We start from the raw sequence: 12,225 nt of genomic DNA, 5'->3' as shown, positions 1-12,225 counted from the left end.
AGCTCCCAAAAAGCACTAGTCATAACGTCCAAAATAATAACAAAAATTTTAAACTTTCATTACCATTTAATGAAGTTAAAAAAAAAAAAAGCCTTTCCTCACAAAGCCCATGAGGCTACTCCTGGAGGCACCGAGAAAAGGGAAGTATTGTGTTTTTCCTCTTTGGCAGACAGGGTGGGATTTTGGTGCCTAAGCCTGTTTAGCAGCCAGAGTTAGCCAGGGAACAGAGGTGGTGGGTTTAGCGGACAGTGAGCTCTTTGTTAGCGGAAAGCTTTAAAAATGCCTCCCGTGCCTAACGGCAGACAGAAGTCTGCTCGTAGGAGGGACTGTTCCACCCTGATCTGAACATGCTGGGACTCAGGCTAGCTACTTTCCTCCTGGTTGGAAGGGGTGGGCAAACAGGACCACATAAGTATGAAGCAAAGCAGAAGACAGAAAGGAAGTTCCTAAGAGGTCACCAAATACGTAGCTGAAGGTTGTCATGTGCAAAGGGCTTTCACCTTCCGTGGTACCAGCCCAGAGGACTGGACTAGGGACAGGGACAGAGGCTTAAATTTCATCTTGACAAGACGGCACAAGGCTCTGTAGCAATGGAGGTCAATGGGCTTTAGAAGGTTCCAGAGTCCTGCAGACCTGTATTCTCTTCCTGGCTTCACTACTAACTTGCCAAGGGACCTTATAGTTAGCTACTCGGTCTCAGTTTCTGTACTTATCAATGGGGATTCCAACAGTTTTTCCAGAGGCTTGATGTGCGGGATTAAATGAGATCCTGAAATGTCCTTAGCACAATGTCGGGCACACGCAGGCCCTTAGTAAATGCTGGCTATCATCATCATCTCAAAACGGAACAGGCTGGGTCCCCAAGAGAAGCATTGGAGGCTGGACAGCCGTGTCCCCCTGTGGGAGACTGCAGGGTGCCCTTTTGTATCGGCCCAGGGATCTCTAGGTGCCCTTCTAAATCCAAGTTTCCTGATGATGCCTTGTTTGTATTCTGTCCAGTTTATTTTGAGCCTACGCACGGGGAATCCCGAGGTAAACCCACACATGGCAAATGATTTGTCACTCTCACCTTTTCACAAACGTCTCATGTCCCAGAATCTAAAATCTGGCTCGAGCTATACTATCCGGAAAGGTGCCCAGATGTATCTGAAGCACGGATTCCCAGGCATGTAAGGCTGACTCTTTTCACGCCTGTAACTGATCCTTAGGTGACGACACTGCTTCTTTGTCAAGGTAATCCCTATACCCAACATGGGGCTTGGACTCCTGACGCGGAGACCAAGAGTTGCATGCTCTACTGACCGAGCCAGCCAGGTGCCCCAGAACACCTTTTCAAACCACGTGACCTTGTGTGACAGGCAGGAATTGCGGTCCCCATTTTAAAGATAAGGAAACGAGGCTCAGGGAGGGGCAAATCTGGCTGAAGACCTTGAGGACAATGAGCAGCAGGGCTGGAACTAAAGTTTAGAGCATGGCTCATGCTATGATTTGTTCTAAATTGTTTAAAGTTTTATCAGCAAGTAATTGAGAAATGGGGAAGTTCAAGTTTTTTTTTTTTAAACATTAAATCAGTGCAATTGCTTCTCACTCACTTTAATTCTGGCAGATTTCTGACACTGGTGGCTATATCTGATGCTTCTGGACAAAGTTTCTCCACCAGCTCCAAAGGACCAAAGAAAGATTTATTTTGGCCAATAAAACTCTTCTTGACTAAAAGGGAAAACATAAGTGTTATTCATAAGAACAGGTTGCAAAATGTCTTCAGGTGCCCACAGTCTCTCTCCCAAAAGCCAGACAACGCACAGCTCTATTGCTTAATCCTGATTTAGTCTCGGGGACTCCGAGATGCCAGGTAACAAATGGGCCCTCCCCTCCTCTGATGACAGGGTTTCTCTGATATCCCTACTATGTTCTTACTCCAAGCATTTACTTCTGCCCATGAAATGAACCCAGGGTCTCACAATATACTGCTTGTTGAAAGCCTTCCCCTTTCTCCCTCCTACCTGATGTCAAAATCAATGCTGGATTTCAAAATTAGCACCACCGTCCCTCATGTGACCTGCTGCCAATAATCTTCTGATGGGTCGCCTCCCAACCCTTACAATCCATTCAAACATGTGGAAGTTCTTTTGAAAATGTAAGTCAGGCCATGTTTTCCCCTTGCTTAAAATGCTCCAGAGACACCTGGAATAAAATCCGACTCCTCACATGACCTATAAAGGCCTACACCATCCAGCCTCCCCAATCTATGACCCTGATCTCAGCTCCCCGCACTCTCCAGAGCCCGCCCGCATCTTCCTCAAACCAAGCTTGGTCTCACTCAGGACTTCTGCACCTGCTTCACATCCCCCTCCCTTAAGGGATGCATTGCCCCAAATCTCTGCATGGCTAATTTCTTTTGGGTCTTAGCTTGCAGTTCCCCAGCAATACCTTCCCGTCTCACTCTGGTCGAAACCCATGTAGCTTCCTTGGATTTGCAGCGCTTTGTAATTGTTTGTTTCTGCGTTTCCTATCTGTCTGGTCCTCTAGAACTGTGCTGTCAGAGGCAGCCATGGCCACATGTGCTACTGAGGACTTGAATGTAGCCAGTGTAATCGAGATGTAAAACAGTGAGCTTTTAAGCCTTAGTATAAAAAAGAATGTAAAAATCTCATTAATATGGCTTTTAAATACTGATTATGTCAAAACCATAATATTTTGGATATACTGGGGACAACAAATCATGTTCTTAAAATTAATTTCACCTGTTTATTTTCACTTTTTTTAAATGTGGCTATCAGAACCCTAAAAACTGCACATGTAGCTTGCCTGGTATTTCTACTCACAGTGCTTCTCTAAATGCGCCTCTGGAGGGCAGGGACTCTGCCAGTTTTTGTATACTGCTGGTATTTATCCCAAGCGCCCAGACAATGTTTGCACTGATGGATACCTGCTGAGCAAACTGCAAGGCCCGAACTTCCACGCCCCCGAAAGCGCCCTCAGGCTCACCTTTCAGCCCGTGTTTGAGGCAGTGTTCCATCACTACAAAGAACTGCTGCAAGGGGGCATGGTCCGCATCCAGGCTGCGGCCCAGGCTCAGGGCAGACTGGAGCAAGACTTTGACGCTGAGTTTCATCATGTGCATCAAGTTGGTACGCTCCTCCATCATCTGGCACTTGGAAGCTGCTGGGGACAAACAGGGACAGCTTCGTTAGTGGACTGAGTTCCGGGGTGAGGAGGTTGGACGCCGGGCAATGGACGGAAGATCTCCTGGCGGAGAGCCAGGCGATCTGTTCCGAGCGCGGACTTGTGGCAGGACGGATAACTGGGTTTCGTAGTCAAACTGCCTTTGATCCCTGGAGGTCACAGCCACACCTGAGCAGCCTAAGCCGCGGGTCAGTCTCCCGAGACCTCTCCCAGGCGGCTCCGCGCGTTGCTAAGGCGACCGTTCTAGTAAGACTTGCCGGGACTGGCCTTCTCCACATCCAGTATTCCTTGTTCGACCAATGGAACGGGGCAAACTCCAGGAAGCCCCGCCCCAAGCTAGAATGCGAGCTGGGAAAGTATTCCGCCCCTGAACGGTCCGATTGGACGAGTCCAGCGCGAGGCCACGCCCACGAAGCTCCCGGGTGCCATTTTTCATCCTCTGCTCGAATGGCCTCGGTCCTCAGTCTGTTTAGAAGGCAGTTGACGCTTTTTTTGGTCCCACAGTGTCAGCCTAAGTGTTTTCGGGGAAGCCTCTGCCCCTGAGTTCCAGACCCAAATTCCCGTTGTCGCCCACCAACTGTTGTCCAGTTAGTGGGTAGTTACGAGTTTTACACTTCAATGTTAAACGGTTAGAATCAAAAGGACTCTGCTACGTTCCCATTTCAGGTCGATTAATGTCGCTTTGTCTTGAGAGTAAAAAAAAAAAGTATGTCGGCCGTCAATATCGGGTATCCATGACAAATGTGTCACTCTCATACCCAGGAAACCATCATCCTGGAAATTAAAAATGTAGACTCCACGCTATCAACAGGAAAAATAGCCCGGCGTGCGCCCCTCAGCCATGCTAACATTTAGTATTGAATACGTGCTGACTGGATGGGCGGGAATCGTATTGTTTTAGTTTGCAGCTGCTCTTTTCTAATGAGGTTAAGTAGCTTTTCGTGTTTATCGTCTCCTGGTATTCTGTGATTTGCCTACTAAATCTTACAGCTTTCTTGTCGAACTGTCTTATTGATCTATAAATTAATACTATTATTTATCCTTTATAGCTGTTTTATTTCATGGTCATTAATTAATATGAATATAAAGATAGTTAAAAGCGCATTACCTATAGCTAAATTGAAAAGAACTATATTATGAAGTATGACTGTGAATGACTTTCAGAGAATCCTATATATTACATTTATAAATTCGAAAACTTTAATGAACTGGATGATTGGCAAAAGAAAAATTGTAACACCTCATTAAGAGGTGAAACCCTGAGTGGAGCAATAAACATAGAAGATCCCACGCCCAGGTCTAAACCACAAAGGTCTTCTAATCGCATTACGTTTCCAGGATTCTCGCCGGGAGCGAGGCAAACCCAGAAGCTTGAAGGAAATCCGTTCCCAGCTCCTGTCACAGTTCCACAAGGTAACCTGATTTGAAAGACTGGCTTCAAATACCTCCGTTTTGACCGCAGTCTGTATTTTCTAAATGAAGTTCTTTCCAGCTTTTGTTACCTCTGGCAAAAGGCTGCGTTTCCGAAACCATCCCCACTGGTATTAAGGACTGCCCCGGGCCTGCGAGACCCCAGTGATTGACCCCAAGACCAGGATAGACTTGACCTTTACTGTCCACCTGTCTGTACGACCTCTGAAAATCTATATTTTCAGCACTTTGTAAATTGCTTTTCAGATGCTAGTCCACTGTTTTGGCCTTGTGGAAATAAATTCCTGTTTCACTACCCCTTGTCTCTCTGCCTTTGCATTTTGTCAGTGGTGAGTGGCCGAACCTGGTGTGTTTTGAACCCCCGGAGCCAGTGCTCTTGCACCCCTGTGCCCCGGTTACAGATTCACTCCCTACTCCACATCTCCCTCTTGATGCACTGACCTGGGGTCCAGAAAGTCCCACACACCAAGCGGAGGTGAAGCCTCCTTCGATGATTCATCAAATCATCCAAAACATGAAGAGTTTCCAATCTCTCATTGCTTTATTGTACTCAGTTAAGGAAACTGAGTCTTGGGGGAGGGGGAAGGTCTCTAGCTCTCTAACTGGCATCCCAAATTTAGAAAGTTACCCATTTTCCCCTACAAACACATGTAATTATTCTCAGCCAGTCTCAATACAACACTACCCCCTAGGATGTACCATTAACTTGATGGACATGTTCCATAAATTAAATAGGCCAAAACTGTAGCTCCATGTTTTTCAATGCAACTGGATTTGAAGTACACATACACTAAGTCTTTGTGTCAAAAAATGTTGTACTGGCCAAAGGTGTAATGAAATAAGCAACATTTATGTGTCCCCAACTGTTTTGAGTGTTCTGGTCTAAAGGTAACTAAATGGAAGAATTACCATTTTCATTTGATAAGCCTTAATAAAGCCTTTAAAATTTATTAAAAAATTTTTTTAAAGTTTATTTGTTATTTATTATTTATTTTGACAGAGACTGCCCGAGTGGGGGAAAGGCAGAGACAGAGGGGAGACGGAGAATCCCAAGTGGGCTCTGCAGGGTCAGCGCCAAGTGGATGCCTGGCTCAAACTCATTACATCATGAGATCATGACCTGACCTGAACTTGAGAGTTGGCTGCTTAACCAACTAAGCCACCCTGGCACCTCTAAGTCTTTAAAAAAAAATAGTTTATTTATTTTTGAGAGAGACTGAGATGGAGACAGGCAGAGAGGGAGACAGAAGTCTGTCTATGAAGCAGGGTCTACACTAACAGTTCAAGCCCTATGCGGGGCTCAAACTCACAAACCATGAGATCATGACCTGAGCTGAAGTGGGAGGCTTAACTGAGTAAGCTTTACCCCTTGGTAAAGCTGTAAAGCCTATTTTGGGGACTTTTTTTGGGAGGCTTTTTTTGGGTAACTGATGTCTCCTTTATTCTGTATCATCCTATTCGAGTTTTATTATTTTTACATAGGAACTGTGAAGTGCTTAAGATACCGATTACTAAATAAAAAATAAAAAAGGGATCTCAGTACAGAAATACATTTAGTAAATTAAAGTAAAAGCCAAAGATCTGGGGAGATCCAATAGAGCAAAACAAGTCTTAACCAAAAACATCTGGAAATACCCAAAAACCTAGTCTTTTGACCCGTACTCTCTCGGCTTCCAGTGACCATGTTTAATAATAAGCACATCAGACAAAAAAAGGCCAATAAAGAGTTTAATGGTTTAAAAGATAAGCAAATGTAGACTCACTTTGTGCTGTGCAAAGTGCTATTTTCAATGCTCTATTAAAATAAGTATGTGATAAATGTTAATAAAAGTGATGGTCGCTGAACCCAAATTAACATTAGACATACATAGCATTTTATTATTACTACTGTTTTAAATCTTTATGAACAAATTCAAATACTTGAGTAGGTAGTTTCTTTATAGAAAACGTACTACAGTCTCAAATGCTTTTTATCATAAGCATCTTAAGAAATATTATAAGTAACTGTTAAAATGTTAACTAGGTGCTATGGTCCTAAAACAGACCACTTCCAAAAAGTCCAAGAATTCTGGATTATCATAGTAAGGAACTTTCTGAGGTTGAGAACCTTCTTTAATATGGCTGAGCTGCATGCTCTGCAAGTCAGGTGATTTTCATTTGCTTTGAACAAAAACTAACAAAAAATAATTTTTGACAATAGATCAGTGTGAGTTGGGGCACATAACCTGGAAGGAATGAAAACACTTGACAACAACATTACTATGACAAAGTTGTTCATTTCTATTTCTTATTTATATAAACGAGGCTTCTCAGGGATCACATCCATAAAAGACCAAAACATGGCAATAAAAATGATGCTGAGTCCTATCATATTTTATCAGTAAATCATATATTTTTGTCCACAGATACATGCTAATGCAAAAAACCAAACCAGCTCATTAAGAGAAAAACAAGAAATTATATCCTTTTGTCAACTTAGCACTTCTAATTATTTTAACAGTAATTCATTCCAGAATAAAAATATTTTATACACTTAAAGTTTTAGTCACAATTAAAGTTTATTGAATTTTAATTCATTTACATTTTTTTATGAGATGTATGACAGAATGAACAATAACTCTTTAAAACATGGGGTGCCTGGGTGGCTCAGCTGGTTATGTGCCCAAATCTTGATTTTGGCTCAGGTCAGGATCTCCCCTGAGACTGAGCCCTGCACTCGGCTCTGCCCTGATAGCACAGAGCCTGCTAGGGATTCTCTCTCTCTCGTTCTTTCTCTCTCTGCCCCTCCCCTGTTCACACTCTCTAGATAGACAGATAAACAAACATTAAAAAAAAAACATGGATGGGGCGCCTGGGTGGCTCACTCAGTTAAGCGTCTGACTTCCAGCTCAGGTCATGATCTCGTGGCTTGTGGGTTCGAGCCCTGCATTGAGCTCTGTGCTGACAGACAGCAGAGCCTGGAGCTGCTTTGGATTCTGTGTCTCCCTCTCTCTCTCTGCCCATCCCTTTCTCATACTCTGTCTCTGTCTCTCTCTTGAAAAAAAATAAACGTTAAAAAAAATATGAAAGTGGAGTAGAAATTCAAGTTCAAGGAATAAAGGGACAATGTATAGTTTTCAGGGGCACCTAGCTGGCTTAGTCACTAGAGCACATGGCTCTTATTTTCTTTTTTTAATTTATTTTGAGGGAGACAGAGAGAGTGCAAGCAGGGGAAGGACTGAGAGAGGAGAGAGGGAGAATCCCAGGCAGGTGCTGCAGTCAGTGTACAGAGCCCAACAAGGGGCTCGAACCCACAAAACTGTGAGATCATGACTTGAGCCAAAATCAAGAGTTGATGCTTAACCCACTGAGTTACCCAGGTGCCACAAGAGCACATGGCTCTTGATCTCTGGGTTGTGGGTTCTTGCCCTGTATTGGGTGTAGAGATTACTTAAAAATTTTTAAAAAAATGTAAAGTTTTCAAGATGGACGGCAGTGCTTATCAAATCATTTTGGTATTTACATACCACTTAAAGGATGATGTAACAAGTTGATTTTAAAAAGCCAGTACTTAAAATAAGCCAGAAAACAGATTATAAACTTTAAAATTATGATGAAGAATTTTACATGTTAAATTTATTTTTTTAATGTTTTTTATTTATTTTTGAGAGACAGAGAGAGACAGCACGGGCAGGGGAAGGGCAGAGAAAGAAGGAGACACAGAATCCGAAGCAGACTCCAGGCTCTGAGCTGTCAGAACAGGGCCCAATGCCGCGCTAGAACCCATGATATGTGAGATCATGACCTGAGCCAAAGTCAGACACTTAACCACCCACCTGCCCCCATAACTTTTTTTTAATGTTTGTTTATTTTTGAATGAAACAGAGATAGAGAAACAAATGGAGCACAAGTGGGGGGAGGGGCAGAGCGAGAGGGAGACAGAATCTGAAGCAGGCTCCAGGCTCTAAGAGCGGTCAGCACAGAGCCCGATGCAGGGCTCGAACCCACAAACTGTGAGATCATGACCTGAGCCGAAGTCAGAAGTCAGACGTTCAACCGACTGAGCTACCCAGGCACCCCGCCCTTTGGTGTCTTGAAAGATCTTATAATGCAGTGTGATGAGGAAGAAAGTGCTTACACTTTCCCAACTGTCAGGGATTTTCACCAGCATCTCAAGGGCTAACCTGAGCTCAGCGATGTGGAGTGAAGAAAGTTGCTGTGCTTCGTTTTAGAAGGAGCAGGACTAGTGGCAGAGGGCCGTTTTGATACGTGGAAAAGATCCATCTAAATAATTATGAGATTTGGAAAGTGCCCTATACAGTGGGTACCCATGTCCAAGCCATTGTGCTGGGCACGTTAACTCTTAGGAACATGCATGCTTGTCACTCGACCATTAGGAGAAGGCATTACTCCAACAAGCAAGACCGAAGAACCTGGTATGTGTCCTGTGGTTTGTGCGAAAACTGCATGGGGAGCTGAAAGCATGCGTGGCTGCTCGGTGAAAGACAAGACAGGACATGGGACACTTTCTGCGCAGGAGGACACATCTTACACGGAATGATCTTTTGCACGGATTTCTTTTTTATCACCTGTACTTATTACTTAAAACAACAAAGAACTGGGGGCACCTGGGTGGCTCAAGTAGGTTGAGCCTGACTTTGGTCATGATCTCACAGTCCATGGGTTCTAGGCCCACATCAGGCTCACTGCTGTCAGTGTGGAGTCTGCTTTGGATTCTCTGTCCCCCTTTCTCTCGGCCCTTAGCTGACTCACACTCTCTCAAAAATACACATTTATTTATTTTGAAATGTTTCTTTATTTTTGAGAGAACGAGAGAGCGTGAAGCATTCCCCAATAAGCCACGTTTGCCTTTAACCAAGATTACCAAACATATTTTTCCCTGGCAAGAGTGCCATTCATTTTCTGCTTCTTTGCTATTCCTCTGAAAACACTCTGCCCTCACGGCTTGTGGGAGCAGACTAAGGGAAACAAGATGAAGGAGCTGGCCGTCGCGTGGCCCTGGCTGAAGTGGTGGCCTCGGTTTGCCCCAGACCTGCTTTTCTGAAGCCTCTGCAGAGCCTGCTGCCCCGGGTTCATTTCCTTTCCTACTCTCTCACTCCTGTCCTCTCTGATGGCTGTAGATTCCATTACATCCAGGACTGGCCACGTGGTTCCCCTCGGCAAGCCATGTTCCCGACTGGTGCCAGGTCTGAGTGGCATTTAGCATTTTCTTTAAATTGCCTTAAAAAAAATCCATGTATGCCATCGTGGTTTGCTTACAAAGGCATCGAGGCGTTGAAGTGTCGTGACTAAGAGCATGGGCTCAAGAAACAGCCTGTCTTGGTTCAAGTCCTGGTCTGCCACTTTGAAGTTAAGTTGGTCAAGTTACTTCTCTTTTATTCAGTTTCCCTCCTTATAAAACGGGACAAGCACATGGGGCCGGCTACATGCGTGGGAGTATGAAGTCAGTCTCCCCTTGCCACGGTCCTAAGGGATTGCAATTTCCTGCAGAGATGAAGTCGGTATCCGGTTTGGGTGGGCAAGAGGCCACGTATCCCCTGAGATACAGAGGGCGCAACCCCAGCCCTCCCTGGGCCAGCAATAGTCATGGAGCGGGGTCGGGGAAGGGTAGGAAGAAGCCCCAGGGCAGCCCTTGTGGGCCAGGTGGCTAAGAACCTGTCCCAGGGAGGCTATGGGATCCCCATGAGCCCGGCTCCAAGGCCCCTACATGCTTTTTTGTTCCAACATACTGCACTTACAAAACACACAAAGATGGTAAGAATTTAAAGTATGGGGCACTTCTGAGTAGCTTGGTGACCACAACGATCAAAGTCTGCATTAATGCACCCCGGGAAGTCAGTCCCCCTTACCACCTAGGGTTACTATGCGAGTGAAGTGAATGAATGCAAGCACAGATCTAAGACCTGGCCTCTACTAAGTACAATATAAGTGTTGGCTATTATTTTTTAAAAATTATTTAATGTTTATTTATTTATTTATGCTTTTTATTTATTTTTGAGAGACAGAGAGAGACAGTGCAAGCAGCAGAGGGTCAGAGAGTGAGGGAGACACAGAATCTGAAGCAGGCTCCAGGCTCTGAGCTGTCAGCACAGAGCCTGACGCAGGCCTCGAACCCACGAACGGAGAGATCATGTCCTGAGCCGAAGCCAGACGCTTAACCCACTGAGCCACACAGCTGCCCCAAGCGTTGGCTATTATTGATAGCACTACTATAAATTGAAAACAAATATTTTTCAAATATGCATTTGTTCCACAAGTATTTATTATTATTCTATGCTACATACTGTTTTAGGGAGTGGCACATCTGATTTATCAGTGAACAATGGACGTTTTATTTGCTTGCTCCGTGATCTCAGATGCTTCCAGAACATCTCATGCCTTGACTTTCAGGACTAACCGCCAATGGCTGGGTATACAATGAGACACCCACAGGTGCTGAGCGCCCAGGTTGCTCAGTTGAGCATCCAGGTCATGATCTCATGGTTTGTGAGTTCAAGCCCCACATCGGACTGTCAACACAGAGCCCGCTTCAGATCCTCTGACCACCCCCTTCCCCCTGCCCTTGCCCTGCTCTCTCTCAAAAATAAACATTTAAAGAACACATACCCACAGGTGTGTGCAAAGGTAGTGAGCTAGTGGGCACTAGACTGTTGAGTTGAACAGGCTCCCTCATTACCTTCTAGGCCTACTTTGCCACCTACAACTTCCGCAGCACATTTACCCACAGACAGGAGGGAATCAAGAAACTTCAGAGGCACATCATTAGGATTTTTAGCAGTGCCGTTCTTGGTCAACTCTGCCCTACAGCATTTTCTAGGAAGATGGAACTGAACTTTTAACATTTAAACATCACACGTGTGTAGGTAGTGGTTACTTTATTGGTTAGCACAGCTCTAAATATCTGGCTTTATAGGGCTTCCCAAGTCACAGCCTTAGTGATATTTAGTATTTCCATTCATCGAACATGCTCAAACTCTATACCAGATAACAAGGGCTGAAAAGGACTATAACAGATTGCTGGGCGAATAAAAAAATCCCTATCGCACAGTCTGGGAAATGTGGTGACTTGTGCCCATTACAAAGTGAGCTGGCGACCTGGCTCGCGGGAACTACCGCCTCCTGACTTCCTCCTGGGAGCTCTGACTCCCAGGGAAGTCCGGGATGCGCGGACACACCCAGAGGCGTGAGCCGGCCCGGCTTTTCGAGGTTTACAGCAGACAGCGGAACTGGATTCAGTTCTCAAGTACTTTGAAAATACAGACTACCTTAAACTCGTACATTTTTTTAAAGTCCATCAACGAGAGCAAGGAGGTTGTCTGGGGGAATACACTTAGAAGAGTCTCGTAGGGAAGTAGCCCAATCTCAGACCATCCAAACCAGCCTTATCTATTTTGATTTGGCTGGCACGGTATAAAGAAAACAGATAAGTAGTTGGGCGTGGTAGCAGGTTGGTTTTGAGCAACTCGTCCAACAGGCTAAGTAGGTTCAACTCCTTCCCCAGCCCGACTCCCACCGCCAAACGGCCACCTGTCCCGCGGGCGCGCGCGGGGCGCGCCCATCCGCAGCCTACCTGCGCGCGCCGCGCCATCCGCGCCTCCGTCCGCGCCG

General features: G+C 45.2%; 1 protein-coding gene and 1 long non-coding RNA gene across 9 annotated transcripts in view; one reads left to right on the top strand and one right to left on the bottom strand.

Moving 5' to 3' along the window:
- The window catches only part of RUFY1 (RUN and FYVE domain containing 1), a 54,403-nt gene extending 42,178 nt beyond the window's left edge, over positions 1-12,225 (bottom strand). The window contains exons 1-3 of one of the 5 annotated variants that reach the window (XM_029941637.1): positions 12,188-12,225; positions 2,989-3,162; positions 1,593-1,710 (exon numbers count right to left, since the gene is read on the bottom strand). In XM_029941637.1, coding sequence (XP_029797497.1) covers positions 1,593-1,710; positions 2,989-3,148 — 278 coding nt within the window. In that variant the 5' untranslated portion in view covers positions 3,149-3,162; positions 12,188-12,225. Of the gene's footprint in view, positions 1-1,592; positions 1,711-2,988; positions 3,166-3,352; positions 3,446-12,187 lie in introns of those variants that run through there. The other 4 variants (XM_029941636.1, XM_029941633.1, XM_029941634.1 and 1 more) reach the window with 4 other exon arrangements.
- Positions 3,500-4,912, top strand: LOC115293941. Of its 4 annotated transcripts, none has more exons than XR_003909689.1 (2): positions 3,500-3,781; positions 4,525-4,912. It is a non-coding gene; the product is annotated as an uncharacterized LOC115293941 (long non-coding RNA). The 4 variants fall into 4 exon arrangements; XR_003909687.1 differs by having other exon boundaries at positions 3,500-3,814; XR_003909686.1 differs by having other exon boundaries at positions 3,500-3,892.

This window comes from Suricata suricatta, chromosome 6 (assembly GCF_006229205.1).
Source record: "Suricata suricatta isolate VVHF042 chromosome 6, meerkat_22Aug2017_6uvM2_HiC, whole genome shotgun sequence".
In the NCBI taxonomy this organism is placed as follows: Eukaryota; Metazoa; Chordata; class Mammalia; order Carnivora; family Herpestidae; genus Suricata; species Suricata suricatta.
The sequence above is the reverse complement of the archived record's forward strand: the minus strand, read 5'-3'. Positions and strand labels throughout refer to the sequence as shown.